Source organism: Lynx canadensis, chromosome A1, assembly GCF_007474595.2.
Source record: "Lynx canadensis isolate LIC74 chromosome A1, mLynCan4.pri.v2, whole genome shotgun sequence".
In the NCBI taxonomy this organism is placed as follows: Eukaryota; Metazoa; Chordata; class Mammalia; order Carnivora; family Felidae; genus Lynx; species Lynx canadensis.
Genome location: NC_044303.2, coordinates 130,032,338 through 130,050,917, shown reverse-complemented (window position 1 = coordinate 130,050,917; position 18,580 = coordinate 130,032,338). Strand labels below are relative to the sequence as shown.

At 37.1% G+C, this 18,580-nt stretch overlaps 1 protein-coding gene across 2 annotated transcripts in view; it reads right to left on the bottom strand.

Annotated features, from left to right (window-relative positions):
- KIF2A (kinesin family member 2A) overlaps window positions 1-18,580 on the bottom strand; it is a 63,078-nt gene that overhangs the window by 26,748 nt on the left and 17,750 nt on the right. For both annotated transcript variants that reach the window (XM_030321779.1, XM_030321787.2), the window contains exons 2-3: window positions 2,611-2,705; window positions 1,301-1,420 (exon numbers count right to left, since the gene is read on the bottom strand). In XM_030321779.1, coding sequence (XP_030177639.1) covers window positions 1,301-1,420; window positions 2,611-2,705 — 215 coding nt within the window. The remainder of the gene's footprint in view (window positions 1-1,300; window positions 1,421-2,610; window positions 2,706-18,580) is intronic.

Sequence of the window (18,580 nt, the reverse complement as noted above, 5' to 3'; positions counted from 1 at the left end):
TTTTTTCTCTCATTTCTACTAAAAGATTTCATTGGACTCTCAAAGACTCCCAACACTGCATACACTAGAGCAGCAAATTTTTGATCCTATTATTTATTTACCAAGACTTCATTTTAGTCACCTGAAAAGAAAGATATCAAAAAATGTCGTGGTTCTCAAAGCTAGAGAGAACATTTGCAAATTTATATCAGATGGGTACTAATAAAAGGATATTGATTCTAGGGCCTCACTTTAGATAAAATGAATCGCTGAAGGTGGGCTAAGCATCAGTATTTTAAAAAATTCTCCAAGTGATTTTAATGCACAGCAAAGGCTGCCAATGACATACTAAGAAGGATCAACGATGAAGATCCTTCAAGGCTGTGAAGTCAAATATGAAAAACAGTCCATCTACAAGTCATAACTAAAGACCTCTAAGCAGTGACACTCAATATCCTAGTTAAATTACATGAACTGAAAATCTGCCTTATGTTCATATGCAGAACTTAAAAAGTAGAATGTTTTGTTGATAATGTTAAGCTCCCGTCACACTATATTTGGATGCTTTTGTATATCTTCCTTTCAAGATACCAAACTCCTATAGGGTTAAAGTTATACCTGTACATGACAAAATCAACAAATACTTTTTGAAGCCTCAAGATGAAGAACTACAGATTAAACAACGGTGTGAGCGACCTGGTTTAAAAAGAGTTGCATTTTGATACACAATTTTAATAGTGAGAAATTTCAATAGGAAGGACGAGCATTACCTTTTAAAATAATAAAAACGACATGGCTTTTATTTTTGTAAAAATAAAACTCTTAGGGAGGATATACAGCATGGTTTTAAAGTTCATCTTTACAGACAACACAGTAGTTAAACCACATTCTATCATTTCCCATCCTTCTCTAATGAACATAAGTAGCAGAATCACTACTTCAAAAGACTAGTGGAGTGGGAATTTATTATGAAAAATCAACATTCCTTCTTTATCTAAGTCATATGTATCATTCAACAAATATGGACAGCAAATGGTTTTGACATCCGTATCTCCTGAGAAGCTACTAGTCTTAGGAAAAATCCTAATCAGGAAAGGAATTCCTAGAATTTTACCTAATGATGATCATTAACTGTCAACTGGACAACCTCGATCCTTCAAAGGATGTAAGCATATACATGACATGAAGATGGCAGAAATATTACAGTTTGTTTTTTTAAAGCAAACTAATGCTTAAAACATACTCTTCACAGACTGTCATTTCAAACCAGACCCTCAGCCCACACACCCACCCACCCGTGCTCTGAATTTTCATCACTAACCTTTACAATTTTGTTTACTTTGGCTGAGGATGCTGGAGGTGGAGGTGTTTCTGGACTGGGTTCAATTTCTTCATCAGGTACAAGGTCAGGGTTAAGTGAAAAGATGCTCTCGAGATCAATCTGTTTTAAAAAATGCATATATTTTGAGGGTAAATTTTGACACTATTTTACGAATTTACACAGAGAGAATAATTGTTAAATGATTTTGGCCTCATGAACAGTACTGCCTTGAAAACTATATTATCTACAATTACAACCCACATACATTTAAAGAATCTGTATTCAAACAGCATTTTGTGGGCACCTGGGTGGCTCAGCTGGTTAAGAGTCCGACTTCAGCTCAAGTCATGATCTCGAGGTTCGTGAGTTCGAGCCCCACGTCGGGCTCTGTGCTGACAGCTCAGAGCCTGGAGCCTGCCTTGATTCTGTGTCTCCCTCTCTCTCTCTCTCTGCCCCTCCCCTGCTTGTGCTTGCTCTCTCCCAAAAATAAATAAACATTAAATTTGTTTTAAAAGACAGCATTTTGTGGTCTTGATTATATGTCCCAACACTTACCATATTGAAGAGGAACCTACCAATCTTTGAGTGAAATTTTTTCATCATTTTTAAGTTTTTCAAACAATGATAAAGAATACATGCACTATGTAAAAAATTATATACTCTCTGTTTTGTCTTAAACTTTTTAATGTTTTATTTATGAGACGGAACATGAGCAGGGGAGGGGCAGACAGAGAGGAAGACACAGAATCCAAAGCAGGCTCCAGGCTCCGAGCTGTCAGCACAGAGCCCGACATGGGGCTCAAACCCATGAACCATGAGATAGTGACCTGAGCCGAAGGTGGACACTTAACCAACTGAGCCACCCAGGAGCCTCTGTTTTGTTTTATATTTGGAACCTTGATTGTGGGACTAGAAATAAAATTTAAACCAGTGATTGGGGCACTTGGCTGGCTCAGTCAGTAAAGTATGCAACTCGTGATCTTGGGGTTGTAGGCTCGAGCCACATGTTGGGTGTAGAGATTATTTAAAAGTACAATCAAAAAAAATTTAGGGGTGTCTGGGTGGCTCAGTCAGTTGAGCGTCTCTTAATTTCGGCTCAGGTCAGGATCCCAGGATTGTGGGATTAAGTCCGGCATTGGGCTCCACACTGAGCATGGAGCCTGCTTAGGCCTCCCTCCCTCCCACCCTTCTTCCCTCTCTCACTCTCTCTCTCCCCCTCCCTCCCTCCCTCCACTCCCCTCTGCCCCTCTCCCCTGCTCCTACTCTCTCAAAAAAAATAAATAAATAAAAAATTAACCCAGTGATCATACCTCTTTGCCTTTTGTATCTCCATTTTCTATCCATTCAACAGTTACACTTTCATTATCTTCATTTAAAGATGTTACCATTGCTTGATGTATTCGGCCTAAGTGGGAATAAACATACATTTTTAAGATGTCATAAATTATGGTAATAAATTATGGTAAGAAAACGACACTACTTTTCTTACAAGGGATTTCCAGACTCTCAGGATTTGTGAATAAACTTTGTCTATGGGATCATAGATAATGCTGTTAAGACCAGAAACTCGAGTAATTGGTTTAGACTGAAAATTTGTTTTCAACATACATGAAAAAATGGTCACACAGTGGCAGAGAATGCCTGAAATTTTATATACTTCTAATCATTAAAAAATTTCTTTACTATGCGATGATACTAACTATAAAACAGAAAAAAAATTCAGAGAGCACTTTTTAATACTATACTAATATAAAACACTTTGTATGTAAAAATCACTATCATATACTGGACAAAGTGACATTGTTTTTAAAATACTGAGAAAAGGACTCTACGTCCAAAAAGGTTGGAAAATGTAATCTAAAATGTTCTTTCTTCATGCTGCCTATCTAAATCCATTCTATACCTTACTTTCTTTGACAGTTCTACTACTTACCATTTGTAGAGACAGGGTGTCCTATGTAACGTATTAAACTTGTTTTCCCTCTCTTAGCAGACTGTGGATCTTACTTGTTAATAACCACAGAACTAAGTAATTATTTTTAATTATTACAGAATATTCCATTATGTTTATTACAACTTATTTAATATCTATTCATGGTACTTAGGTTGTATGCAATTTTTTACTATTAAAAACAGTGCAACGAATACTACTGCACGTGTATTATTTTACACTTGTCAGATTATTTCTTTGGGACAAATTCCTAGAAGCAGATCAAGGTTTTAGATGCGTGTGTGTGTGTGCGTGTGTACTTCTTACTTATTTGTCTTCATCTTACCCACCCATTTGATTATTCTTCAAGGAAGGACAGAAACTATGTTACAGATGTGCATTTTTATATTATTTAATAGGTTTCATATGTATTTCCTGAATGAAATCCTTGGGGGCATTTATAATTTACCTTAATACAGTTTATACCTCTTTAAAAATCTTAAAAAAAAACCCAGATACACAGTATATGAAACAATGTTATTGTAAAAATAAGGCATTTACTGAGATTAGTGGACATTAGACAATCGGGTATTAAGGGTAGACAGAAATGATGAACTGGAAAATACTGAGAAGATTCAAGGGAGAGGCTTAAAAAGGGGAAAATGAGACAACATTCACTACCAATGTGATTGGACAAAAATTAGGTAAACAACCAACAGAAGTGGTATGTGTCAGTCGGGTCCTCCAGGAAGCAGATGTTCAAGGACAAGAATTTTATTATGAAAGATAAAAGCTGGGCGGGGGGGAGTAAAACAGGACTGAGGATGGAAAACTTTCAGACTCAAATGGATCTAAAATCAGTGAAGGAAAGGGGATATAAAACAGGATTCAGCAGACAGAGCCTTAGACCCTGACAAAGATCTGACAATGTTCTGGACAACCCAGTAGAGTACTCCAAAGCACAGACTGCCCACTAGAAGAGTCCAAAACTGGGGCGCCTGGGTGGCGCAGTTGGTTAAGCGTCCGACTTCAGCCAGGTCACGATCTCGCGGTCCGTGAGTTCGAGCCCCGCGTCGGGCTCTGGGCTGATGGCTCAGAGCCTGAAGCCTGTTTCCGATTCTGTGTCTCCCTCTCTCTCTGCCCCTCCCCCGTTCATGCTCTGTCTCTCTCTGTCCCAAAAAAAAAAAAAAAGAAAAAAAAAAAAAAAGAACAGTCCAAAACTGGGACAAAATGGAAACACCCTAGAACCCACACCATGCTCAGTCAGTGGCAGGAGGTTTCCTAGGAAACACAAGGCCTCAACTCAAAATCTTAGGAGCCTAAATTAACAGCTAGAGGCTGTCAGCTACATGTACTCCCTGGAGCTGAAAGAACAGTAAGTAGTTTGTCAAAGAGAGACCCAAGCAGTACATCTACAAAGCTGCTACAGGTTATGAAAAAGAGAGAGGAGTGCCTGGGTGGCTCAGTGGGTTAAGCGTCCAACTCTTCATTTCAGCTCAGGTCATGATCTCACAGTTCATGAGTTCAAACCCCACATAAGGCTCTGCACTGCTTGGGATTCTCTCCCCCTCTGTCTGCCCCACCCCACTTGAGCTCTCTTTCTCAAAATAAATAAATAAACAAACTTAAAAAAGAAAAAGAAACTGAGTTTAATTGGTAGTGGAAGTGAAGAGTGGACCCCAGAGAGCCATGAGCTGCCCTGATGGTCTCCATTATAATCTAGGAGGAATCCCCACTGCTGCATCAAGCCCCACATTCATCACCATCTCCACAACATAATTAGTCTGAGAGCCAGCAGCTACTAGGTCTCAAAGTAGTGAAACCCAGCCTCAAAACAGTAATACCCATGAGTACGAACAAGGTTACTACAACAAAGAAGATATATTTAAATACCACAAATACTAACTTTCAGCAGGAAATGAAGAGGCTGTAGCTGAGATTGTTGAAGAGTAGAGACAGGGGGTCTCCATGCAATTACCAACAGAAGTACCACAATAACGAGAATGAGGAAAAGTGTATCATGTTGCAAAAGCAAGACCAATACCACATTCCTGTTAGGCATCTACTACAATATTCCAACTTACCTTGGGAACGAAGAGCGGACTATAGGACCTAAGGAACTACAGGTCACACAATCTCACAGGGACCTTAATTTCCAAAGACAGACTACAGAAATCAGACAGACTACAGAAAGAGGGTAAAGAAAATCAAGATTCTCTTTTGAAAACCCATTATCAGCAGTCCTCAATAGCGGTACCTCCAGAAGTTCACTTACAAATGCAGAAAGCCTTAGGCCACAAGTAAATGAGAGTCAAAAGCAGCTAATTCACCAGTTGAGACTAAGCTCTAGAGGTTTAAGACAGAAATGTTGAGAAAGGAGAAACTGTTCGCTTATCTCTACCAGGGTCCAGTTTACTCATCTAATAGGAACAAAGAAATATGAAATTCCAATAAGAAGAAAATAATAAAGACTAGAGCTGAATGAATGAATCAAATCTCAAGTGTATGCTTTTTGGTCAGTGGATGAAATAACCAGAAATATCTGCAGGATGGCGTTTTGATTATGTTTAACAAAAGTTGCCTCTAAAAAATGTTTTAAGTCTAACTTTATCCAATATACCTTTAAAGGTTTTTTTAAAAAATGTTTTACATATAGCTCAAGTGAGATACTCAAATTTCTTATTTTTAACTGTAATAAAAATTATGATTTGATTTTTTCCAAAGTCAAATAGTACACACCTGTTAAGTAATATAATAAAAAGAGGGATACATATATACAACATTTTTCAAGGGAAAGAAATCATTATGATTATCACTAAATCAAAAACAAGTATTTTATCCTAATAGGGATAGTTGTTAATAGGGATCATGTGCAGTTGTTGATACAGATAAGGAACTACAGCTCAGAGACCAATCAGAATTCGAAGTATCTTTCCCTAGAACCTGGTACAATCTTCCCACATAGCCCCTCTAGCACAATCACCATTCTCTGGTTTGAGAAAATTCCTGTATTCCATCATCACTAATTCATTGCCCTTTGACTCTCTAATTCCCCATTTACTTTACTATAAATTGTATCATATACACTTCTACATTCAAAAAAAAAAAAAAAAAAAGGTAACACACCTGTGTATTCACTACCAGCCAGGTTAGAAAACAATACCTTTGAGGGGTGCCTGGCTGGTTCAGTCAGTGGAGCATGAGACTTGATAGAGTTGTACTTTTGAGCCCCACAATGGGTAGAGAGATTACTCAACAATAAAATCTTTAAGGGGCGCCTGAGTGGCTCAGTCAGTTAAGCGTCTGACTTCAGCTCAGGTCATGATCCCACAATTCGAGGGTTTGAGCCCCCCAATGGGCTCTGTGCTGACAGCTCAGAGCCTGGAGCCTGCTTAGATTCTGTGTATCTCTCTCTCTCTGCCCTCCCCCACTTGTGTGCTCTCTCTCTTCTCTCTCTCAAAAATAAATAAACCTTAAAAAATTTTTTTAATAAAATCTTAAAAAAAAAAAAAAAGGAACAATACCTTTGAAACTCCATATGCCCCCCTCCCTAAGTGAATCTCCCTTTCCCTTCTTCCCCCACCACCAGCAGTAATATTATCCTAATATCTGAGAGTCATACTGTGGCTTTTCTTTAAAGTTTTACCACCTATACATGTAACACAAAAGTACCTGAACAGCTTGCTTATTTTTACACTGTGTAAATGGAGTGACACTACTTTAAACCTTGCTTCTGGTACACACTGGTTTTCCAAGATTCATTTATGCTGTTGTAAATTAATTCACTTATTTTCACTACATAGGAATATGCCAAAAACTTATCTACTCTGTTGACAAACATGTGTTTTCATATATTTGCTATTAGAAACAATGGTGTTACAGGCATTCTTATACATGTGCACTGATACAAATAAGCAAGAATTTCTCTCGGAAGTGTAAGAAACAGAATACACACATATGTATCTTTTCTAGTTAGTGCCACCATGTTTCCCAGAGTGACTATACCTGCAATGATTTGCAATCCTACTAACAATGACTTCACATCCACTATGATCATATTGTGGTTCTAATTTCTCTGATTTAATGAGGCTGTGCCTATTTGTATGTTTGTTGGCCACCAAACATTTTGAGTGTTTTTTTCTTCCCACTTCTCTGCAAATTCTCCATATATTTTGGTATCAATCTTCTGTTAAATATGTTGCAAATATTTTCTCCAAATTTAAGGCTCATCTTTTACTTTCTTTATGATGTTTTTTGATGAATTTCAAGATGATAATTTTAATGTAAATATATAGGTTTCAATTACGGCTTTTTACATTCTAAAATTCTTCCTGAGACTCGGGTCATTAAGAAAGTTTCTGACATTTTCTTCCACAGTTTCACAAAGTCTTTTATACTCAAGAATGCAACCTACTGTCATTTTGATTTTTGTGTATGGTAACATAATTCCCAACTCCCCCCACCCCACCATGAAAACCAAATTATCCCAGTGCCATTTCCTGGAAGGCTCTTCCTTCCCTGACTTATCTGCACTATGACTCGTCAAATTTCAAGCAAACATGCATCAGCCTATTTCTTTATCCTTGAACCAAAATTACACGGTCGTACTGTTACAGCTTTGCAATAAGTCTTGCTAGCTGGTAAAAGAAGCGTCTCCACCTAATTGCTCTTTAAGAGTTTCTTTGATCTTCTTAGCCTTTTGCATGTCTGTAGAAATTATTGAATCACCTTGTCAAAATCCAAAAATCAAATAACCTAATAATTTAAAAAACCACCTGTCAGGATCCTAGTTGGAATTACAGTAAGAATTTTGTGCTGGATCTTTACATCATTGACTAAGAGTAATAGCTGCCAGCAGTCTTCCTTTCTCATTCCAACCTAATTCTTTGGAACAGTTTAAATTAGAATTATTTGAACCCTGAGTATCTGGTTAAAACCATCTTGGTCTAGGATTTTATTTGTGAAAAGATTTAATTTTCCTAACCATTTTAAGATTATTGTAGTTTTCTATTTGTGACTTTTGATAATTATACTTTTTTCTGGGAGATAATTATTTAAGTTTTCACATTTTGGGCATAAAGTTCATAATTATGTTGAATGTCTGTGGCAATCTGTAACAATCACTTTTCATTAATAATTTTTTATCGTTCTTTCTTGGTAAATCTTGTATCAGATTTGTCAGTTTTATCTCTTCCAAGAACAACACCTGGTTTTGTTGAGCCCTTTTAATGTGTTATTAAATACTTAATTACAGTTCTTAACATTAATCTTTCCTGTAACTTACTTCGGACACATTTTGCTGCATCATTTTTTTCTCAAATTCTGAAGATGGATGTTTTGCTTATTCATCTTTATCCCTTTTTTTCCCTGATAAGCAATTAAAGCTACACATTTCTCTCCAAGAACTGCTTTAGCAGCATCTTACAAATTTTTGTATTTAGTATTTTTGTTATGGGAGTTGAAACTATTTTCTAATTTTGTGATTCTTTGACTCATGACTTTTCTAGAAGTGTTTTTCAAATTCCAAACACATGCAAGTTTTCTACATATCCTGTTAAAGATTTCCAACGATTTCCAAAGATAAGGCACCTGACCGATGAGAATAAATAATGCCAGAAATAACTGGTACGATTTCCCAGTGCACAGTGGCTAAGTGTCAGCCCTGTATTTCTACCTTAATCATATTGGACTGCCTCCCTTGGAGAAAATTTTCTATAAACCTAGCTCCAGGGAGCTCCTATATAAAAAGGAGCCATACCAGTCTGTCTTCAAACAGGGAACTTGTGGGTTTTTTTTAAATCTCCCTATCTTCCTACAGGAATCAACTTTTGCCATCCTTGCCTGCAGAGCCCCACCATCCCTTAGTATTTCTGATCCATTTCTACTCCATCATGGTATCTTGTTCTTGAGCTCAGCTGTCTTTCTGTTTTCTCTGATGCATGTGGGTCAGAAGAATGCCAATATATAAACTTTACTGTACTGTTTTGATCAGAAGTCCCAATCCATCGTTAATTCTTTATGTCAAATTCATAAAAAAATGGGAGTCAGATTTGAAAACTTTAGGTTCACACTATCATATAAAATTACTCTTATATGAATTAATTATACCTGTTACAATCTCAAAACTCAAGATATTTAGAAGTTTTCAACTTTATTTCAACTACTTGTAAAGATAAATTACAGTGTAGAAAATGTCATCTTTTGAGAGCAAAGGATAATACTTGGGAAGAGTTTTGGAAAGTAAAAGCAAATCCTGCAGAACCTCTCTCTCCCCATTCCCTGTAGAATACTTCCTCGTGTTTAATACTCAAACTTCATAAAACATACTTCTCTCTCAATGCAAGATACTTTGGCCAATGTTTATACAGAAGAATTTATATTTATATTTATCTATGCCAAAACTCAATTCACATTTTAAACAAAAGAGTATGCTAGAAAAGTTGAGTTACATTCCAAATATAATTGATAGACGGTCAGAATCACATATTAAAAAGCATGTCAAGTATCAAAATGATACGAAATGTAGGCACAGAATGATGCTTGCATCATACACATTATGAGCCATTTTCTGACAGTGTGTGCTCGTCCCAAATGTATTTCAAGTCTCTCATATTTACTACTCCTTGTTTTGCTTAGTGTTGAACAACTCCCAAAATATTTAAGAAAATGTTGAAAGAGCATGGGCAAAATGCAATTATGATGAAAGAAAAGTTTTCACTGCATATAAAACTGATTTGTTACCCTTAATACTTATTATTTGTGCAACATGATAGTTTTTACTGATATGTAGATGATTTTATACTGCCAGTTGCATTTATGAAATAGTCTGGGGAATGTGAGTCAACGATGAACACTGTAATTGTTTCCCACTTAAAATAAAGGCAAATAGGAGCACCCGGGTGGCTCAGTCGGTTAAGCGTCTGACTCCTGATTTTGGCTCAGGTCATGATCTCATGGGATTCCTGAGTTCCAACCCCAAGTCAGTCCCTGCTTGGGATTCTCTCTCTCTCTCCCTCCCCCTCTGCCCTTCCTCTGCTAGTGTGCACACTGTATCTCAAAATAAATAAACATTTTTAAAATTAAATATAAAATAAAACAAAGGCAATGGACTCTCACTTAACATTTTCACACACAACATAATTTTCAACAGATTCAACAGATTACAGACCTTAAATGTGTATGTTTAAAAACAGGATCCTAAGTTTCTGTTACTGAGAACAGACTTTTAAATATAATTAAATCATATGATAAATATAATTAAATCATGATAATTAAGAAAAAAAAAATCACAAGGTGTATATTTGACCATTTTTAACCTAAAAAGGCTAATTTAATATGGTTCAACCCCAAAGAAATATATATTTCACCCCAAATTTAGATGTCAGGATAATTTACAAAACTATTAACTGCTAAATCAAAGAATATAAATACACAAAATATTTTGAAATCACAACCTTTACTTCAAAGCCATTTTATGTTTAGTTCATTTTTAGAAATATTTTTGCATCATTGAAAGTCTCAACTTTTTGTTTGGTAAAATCATAGAGAAAACAGTTCAGATCTCAACTTTTAAAATATTAGTAGGGGTGCCTGGGTGGCTCAGTCGGTTAAGCATCCAACTTCAACCCAGGTGATGATCTCATGGTTGGTGAGTTCGAGGCCTATGCCAGGCTCTGTGCTGACAGCTCAGAGCCTGGAGCCTGCTTTAGAGTCTGTGTCTCCCTCTCTCTCTCTGCCCCTCCCCCACTCCCACGCGCCCACACGCAGGCACGCGCGCTCTCTCTCTCTCTCTCTCTCTCTCTCTGTCTCTCTCTCTTAAAACCAAACATTACATTTAAAAAATAAAAAATAAAAATAAAAATATTAGTAAACATTAAGACAAATTACTTTTTAAAAATCACTGAATAGAGAACACCAGAACTTAAGTCACCTTTGCGCCAGTGAACAAAAATAACATACAGATTCTTCTAATCTTTAAAATTAAGGTGGTTACTTAAGATTGCTATTAGTACTATTTAGCTTGCTATAAAATTTCATATATTTATTGAGCTGTCAAAAACAAGTCTTACATGTTGACAATTGCCTTTTGGTCTCTGAAAACAGGATCCTATTATATGTTCCTTAGTTCACAGCTGAATTCACAGCAGCTGCAAGGCTAAGAAATGCCAGCAACCAATTAGGCTGGCATAAACCTTGTCTAGCATATAAAGTATAATTTGGTTGCAAATGCAGCAGACAAGAGCCAAAATAAAACAGTCAAGAATACTAATAAAATATCATTACAAGTATTTACAAGACTGAATATTTAAAATGGCAATATTTAAAATATATGTATTTTATTAAAAGGACACAATGGTAGAATGTTAGGAAAAACACGAAAAAGCAACAATCAATTCTTTTCAGACCCACTCTGTTTTTGTTTTTTTAAGTTTATTTATTTAGAGAAAGACAGATCGAGCATCATAGGGGCAGAGAGAGAGGGAGAGTGAAATCCAAACAGGCTCCGTGCAGGGCTCAATCTCACAAAGTGTGAGATCATGACCTGAGCCAAAATCAAGAGTGGATTCTCAACTTACTGAGCTACCCAGGCACCCCACTACTAAATTTAAATATACAGTCTTTCTACTGCATCTTTTCTTATAAAACCTCTAGTAACCTTCCCAATTTTCAATCAGAATACCAATGCATAATGTGACAGGCTCTTTTTTTCTTGACTACTTTTCCTTATTTACTTTGATGTCTATTTATTTGAGAGAGACAGAGAAAGAGAAAGAACAAGCGGTGTGGGGGCAGAGAGAAGGAGAGACAAAAATCCCAAACAGGCTCCGCACCATCAGTACAGAGCCCGATGTGGGGCTCAAATTCACGAACCATGAGATCATGACCTGAGATCAAGAGTCAGATGCTTCAATGACTGCACCACCTAGGTGCCCCTCTTTTTTCTTGACCTTCAAAGAAGCAGTAATGAGGGGAGACCAGGCTGGCTCAGTTGGTAGAGCATTGTGACTCTTGGATCTTGGAGTCTTGAGTTCAAGCAGCACATTGGGCATAGAGCTTACTTAAAAAAAAAAATGGTAATGAAATCTAGTTCTCTCCTTTTGTACCCTTGCAAGCAGAGACAGAGAGGAAAAGCAACCATAAATACCCATTTTCAGAATAAAGAAGTATTACTCTGAATTATGAAATCGCACCTTCAGAACAGTGCCTGACAGAATAATGTTTCCAGAGGGTGAGTAAAATACGCACACTTACTCAAAACAGTTGGTAATAGATATGTGAAAGGAGCACTTTTGGGCACCTGGGTGGCTTAGTCAGTTAAGTGTCCAGCTTCAACTCAGGTCACGATCTCACAGTTTTTGAGTTCAGGCCTGCATCAGACTCTGCGCTGTCAGCCTGTCAGCGTGGTGCCTGCTTCGGATCCTGCCTCCCTCTCTCTCTGCCCCTCCCTAGCTTGCACTCTATGAAAAAAAAAAAAAAAAAAAAAGAGCACTTTCTTCCAACTCAGTTCCTAACAGAAGAAAATCGTGATAAATTATCTTAAAATACACTGACCTCAAACTTTGGTGACTTCAATCATATAACTGATGAAAACAAAAGATCTCTCATTCTTCTTAAATAAATTTGATATAAAATATTGATTCCAGTACAATAAATCAAGTGTACATTTAGTTACAGGAACCAAATAGCAGTGTAGAATGCATATTCATAAACCTGAGTGCATCTTTCCAAGTAGAATCAAAGCAAAACAGGTTATATTAGCTTTCATTGTCTTAGGTTTGTTTTACAGCTGTCTTTTAAAATAGACATTCCTTTTTTTCAGCTTACTTTAATTTAGACAGTAAAAGGATGCTCTGTGAAGAATATGAAAAAAAATTCACCTCTTAAGTTACAATATAATTTTCTGGCATTATAATAGTGAAATTGGAAAAAGTTGGGAAAATGGAGACTGCCAAAATGCTGCTTTAAAATAGACTAAATATGACAATCAAAGGACACTACTAAAGCATTAGTTGGAAAATAAACATTAATTACACAGTAATATTCATACATCATTTTTCTTGCCAACTATCTCAAAGTAGCTTATAATTTATTATTTTTACATTGTCTCCAACAGAAAATGCCACTCTGTTCCTAGATGTCCCTCACAGTGAACAAGGACAGTAAATAAGTAAATGAGGACAGAAAAGAATATGGACATTTGTCAGATGATTACAGCAGATCCAGCAGAAGTCAAACTCTCAAACTCTGATATCCAGGTTTTGTTAACTAATCTAAACAGTGATGAAAAGAATTCTTAATGAGGACTATCTAAGCGTCACACCTTCTTCAATAGCTTTGCTGAAACAAGGAGCCATTAGAGAAGGATACAAATAATGCCTCAGCTGACACTGGTAACAGTGCTGTTGCTGTCCAGTAAATCCCTGGGGAATGTGACTTTGCCAAACATAGAGATCTTTTTGTTTTGGTTTATCACATTTTAAGATGTTACTGTTTACAACTAAACTGAAAAGTTCTAGCATTTCTCTTCTTCGACTTTAAAGCGTAAAGCTAGAATTTTGATACTAGAAGAGAAAATTGGGAATGATACGGCTAAGAATTTTCATGAAGAAAATACAACTTAATATATGGGACAAACTTCATATTGTACACAAACTACCCATTTTCCAATTCTTACCTCATCTACCCATTGTTTTGAAGAGGGATATGAAAATTCAATACTGCTCAATTTCTCCGGGGTGACAGGAAAATGTCAGATCTTGTTGGGGTATTTTTTTGTGATGAATGAACCACAATGCACACTAACAATTTGCGCAGATTTGTCATTTAGAAGAACCCACTGTGCGCCCTTTTAGGAAAGTTGATTTTTAACTCACACAGGTAGGAAGAAAAACATCATAAATGGGCCAAGATGCCATTTAAAAGTATTAAATCACCGTAGTTTCCTGATATTACTTTGCATATTCGGGGTTGGGGGAAAGATGATTAAAAATTGTTCAAAAACACTAGTGAAGGGAACATAAAAACAGAATTTCTAAAAAAAAAAAAAAATCCCCCAAACACAAAATAGCATTTAAAAAACTTCACAAAGTTTATTAACTAAGTAATTCAACACATTCTAATTATAAAGTCATTCTTTATACCTACATTCCCTTGGGTTTTATTTTAAAAAAATTTTTTTTTTCAACGTTTTTATTTATTTTTGGGACAGAGACAGAGCATGAACGGGGGAGGGGCAGAGAGAGAGGGAGACACAGAATTGGAAACAGGCTCCAGGCTCCGAGCCATCAGCCCAGAGCCTGACGCGGGGCTCAAACTCACAGACCGTGAGATCGTGACCTGGCTGAAGTCGGATGCTTAACCGACTGCGCCACCCAGGCGCCCCTCCCTTGGGTTTTAGAGTACCCATACTGAATCTTTCTTTCCTCATTTGTTTAGAATAAAAGATCTGCTATCTCAAATACCACAGTTTTACAACCAGTGTTGTTAAAAAAAAAAAACACACATTGCTGATAGTCCAAAGATTTGAAGAAATGCCTTTCACAGATGTTCGGCTAGATGCATTAAGCAATGCTATCTAATTGCTCCCTAGCTTAAATTCTTATTTACTCAAAAGGGAATTCTATAGCAATACAGCTGTGCTATTTTATGAACTTTTCACAGCGACATGTAGTTATATTATCTTCTCTTATCTTAAACACATCCTAATAAGACACACGGATCTTTTGGAAAGTTTTCAACAGCAGTAACCCAGGTAATGTAATCTTTATTACCAGAATTTAAATATCACTGATAAAACTGCCAAAAACATTATAAAATGTTCAACTATTTCAACTGGTTTTCAGCTACCCTCCTATTATTTCATTAGGAAATTTAAGGCCTAAAGTCAGTTGACTGACCGCAGTAGTGTTTTTTGTAAAAGTTGCAGATATGTTAATGAGGACACCAAGCCAACTGATGACACCAGAATCTTACAAAAAAACCTCTCACTGATAAAGAGAACAAGCAATCTGAATATTCTACTGAGATGAATCTTACCGTTTATCACTTAGAAGAGAAACTTGCTACTGTCTATAGAAACAATAACATATGCCAACACAAATAAGAAAAAATCCCTAGTATTCAAAATCTACCCTGTCTACCCTTCCCATCGTCCAGGATGACAGGACAGAAAGCTTCCCTGGAAGCCCTAAAGAGTGTTACAAACACATCGTAAGTGATATTCAAAAACACATATTCTAAAAAAGCATTTTCACTAGAAAATGAAATCTCTGGAAACTGCCTACCAAGCCAAATAATGATACCTACATTTAAACATTCAGGGGAGCCTGCGTGACATGCTCAGGGGAGCATCTGAGCATGACTTCGGCTCAGATCATGATCTCACAGTTCATGAGTTCAAGCCCCGCATCATCAGGCTTTGTGCTGACAGCTCAGAGCCTAGAGCCTGCTTCAGATTCTGTCTCACTCTCTCTGCCCCTCCCCTGCTTGCACTCGGTCTCTCTCTCTCTCTCAAAAATAAGTAAAATAAAAATTTTTTTTATTAAAAAAAAAACACATTTTGATCAAAACAAAATTGCTACAGACATAGATGAAATCTTCCCTGGAAATGCTGAATCTGTAGTCATACAAGTGCAATGTCAACCAGCCATCACTAAAAATCAATTAGTTTAACTTTAAAGGGGTCACATTCTGAACCACTAAACAAAAATGCATTCCTTCATGCATTATTCTATTGCTTGAATAGCAGTCCAAATTCAGAACATTTACCCATAACTCCTTTGTTACGGACCGAATTGCGCCTCCCTGCAAATTCATATGTTGGAGTCCTAACCCCCAATAGGATGGTGTTTGAAGATGAGGCTTTGGGAGTTAGATGAAGTCTTGAGGGTGGAACTCTCATGAGGGGATTAGTGGCTTTCCAAGAGGAACAGGGAGATGCTCTCTCCGCCAAATGAGGACATAATAAAAAGGAGGCCATCCACAAGACAGGAACAGGGCTCTTATCAGGAACCCAATCAACCAGCCCCTTTATCTTGATTGGACTCTCCAGCTTCCAGAACTGTGAGAAACAAATGTCTGTTGTTTACAAGCCACTTGGACTACAGTACTTTGTTATAGCATCCAGAATAGACTAAAACGTTCTCTTTCAAATGGTATTGACCATGATTAAAAAAAAAAAAAAAGGATCAAAGATACGGCATATTCCCTGCCCTGTGCCAAAATCTCAATCCCTGACTGCAATGTCACTACTTCTTCCAGAAACTGATTACTACAATCTCTGCTCCACCCTACCTATTGAAGACTATGATGATAGAGGCTCTGAGCCATGGATATTTCTACTTTCAATGCCAAGCCAATGTGGATTAAGAAAATAAGTGATCACTACTTTAAGCCCTTTTACCACTAGGGTAAAATGTGAAATACCAAATGTAGTGTGGCTAGAACAAAAAGTGTGCAAAGAAAAATAAAGCCATAGAAGCTCATTATGGACAGGGGCTAAAGTCAGACTATGAGTTGGTTTTTATACATATTTTTGAGGTACCTATTGGACATCTAGTGGAGGTATAGTGTGTCCATGTATACGGTATATATCTGATATACTGAGGATGGTCTAGGCTAAAGATAAAAGCTTGAACTCTGTCAGCATACAGATCATGCATTCTCAACAGGGGTGATAGTGCTCCCAAGAAAGCAAAAACTGGCTCTTTGGAAGGGGGCATCTTAAATATTACAATGGCCTGTAGCCCTCCAAAGGGCTATAGTACATAAACAGAATATACAGAGTATTAAAACTTCATGGGGGGGTATGATTAGGAGAAAAACGTCTAAAATAGCACTTTGAAGGAGTGCAATAATTAAAGAAGTTTTGGAAAACAATTATACAGTATTTAAGGCAATGAAAGTGGATGTGATCACCAAGAGAATTTGGATGAAAAACCTGGTCTTCAATGTACAGAAGTGAGGGAGATGAGATACCAGCAAAAAGGATGAAGAAGTTGCATGAGGAAATTAAGAAAAATCAGTAACACAGAGTTCGGAAAGGTGAGTGAAGAATGCATTTCAGAAAAGAGAGAGTAAATCAACAGCATCAACTGTTGTTAATGTATCAGGTAAACTAAGAGCAATGCCTAAATGTCAAAGTGAGATTGACATTTTTTTTAAGATGACAGAAGTAATAGCCTTCCAATGGTGATGAAAATAATTCAGGAGAGAAGATGAAGTGGTAAGTTGGGCAGGTGAAAAGGGAATAGGATCTAGTATATACGTGGAGAAAAAACGGCCTAAAACAGAACAGAAAGTTGATTCATGGAAAAATACGGAAGAGAGTTACACATGCAGATACTGGTACTTGGGTACATGTAGAACACTTGCAGAAGCTCTTTACTGGAAGTGCCTGGGTGGCTGAGTCGGTTGGGCATCTGAATCTTGATTTCGGCTCAGGTCCTGATCTTAGGGTCGTGGGAGCCTGGGCATGGAGCCTAACATTCTCTCTCTCTCCCTCTCCCTCTTCCCGTCTTCCCCTCCCCCACTCATGCACATGCACACACATGTGCTCTCTCTCTCTCTCTCAAAAAAAGTTATTTTCTGAATGCTTGTATTTCTCAGTGGTGAAACGGCAAGCAAGGTCATCGGCTTAGAGTATGGGTGAGTAAATAAACACTAAGGATTTTATGACAAAAGTGGGCCAGGAAAGAGTGAATGGACTAGAGATATGATTGCTCATTCAAAAAAAAAAAAAAAAAAAAAAAGGCAACCATGAATTTAAATTGTGGTCAGTCAGCACAAATGTCATTTTCTCCCCCTCCAGTCAATTTCAGACAATCAAGAAAGGACAAAAAGGTATAAAATATACATGAGGGAGAGGGAATGATCTGCCAATCAACAGAGGGGGTAAGGGAGCTGAAGATATACAAACGAGGCAGTGCTTATAAAAAAGTTAAGTAAGGACATGAAGGGAATAAGGAACAAAAACAATAAGGAACAATAAAAAAAAAGTAGTAGGATTATAAATCCTGGTGGGGTCAAAAGATTAGCGAAATCAGGATATTAGAAGGAAGGAACATGCTGGAAAGACTTCAGTGGTAAGTGAAAAAACGGTACATGCGTAAAGCAGAGATTATGGAGATATTGCAGGGAGATAGTTCTATAGGTATATAGTAAGTGGGCTAAGGCCAAGAGCAAGATCACTGAAAGGAAGCGAAGAAGTTCAAAGAACTGAGAGGCCAGGGTACTGGAGGGATCACCTATACGTGAATGCTGCAATTACGAAGAAATATGATTGGAATTGGATAGGAGACAGTAACAGTGAATCAGAAGCAAAAATCTTTATGACATTAGGAAAGTTGGCA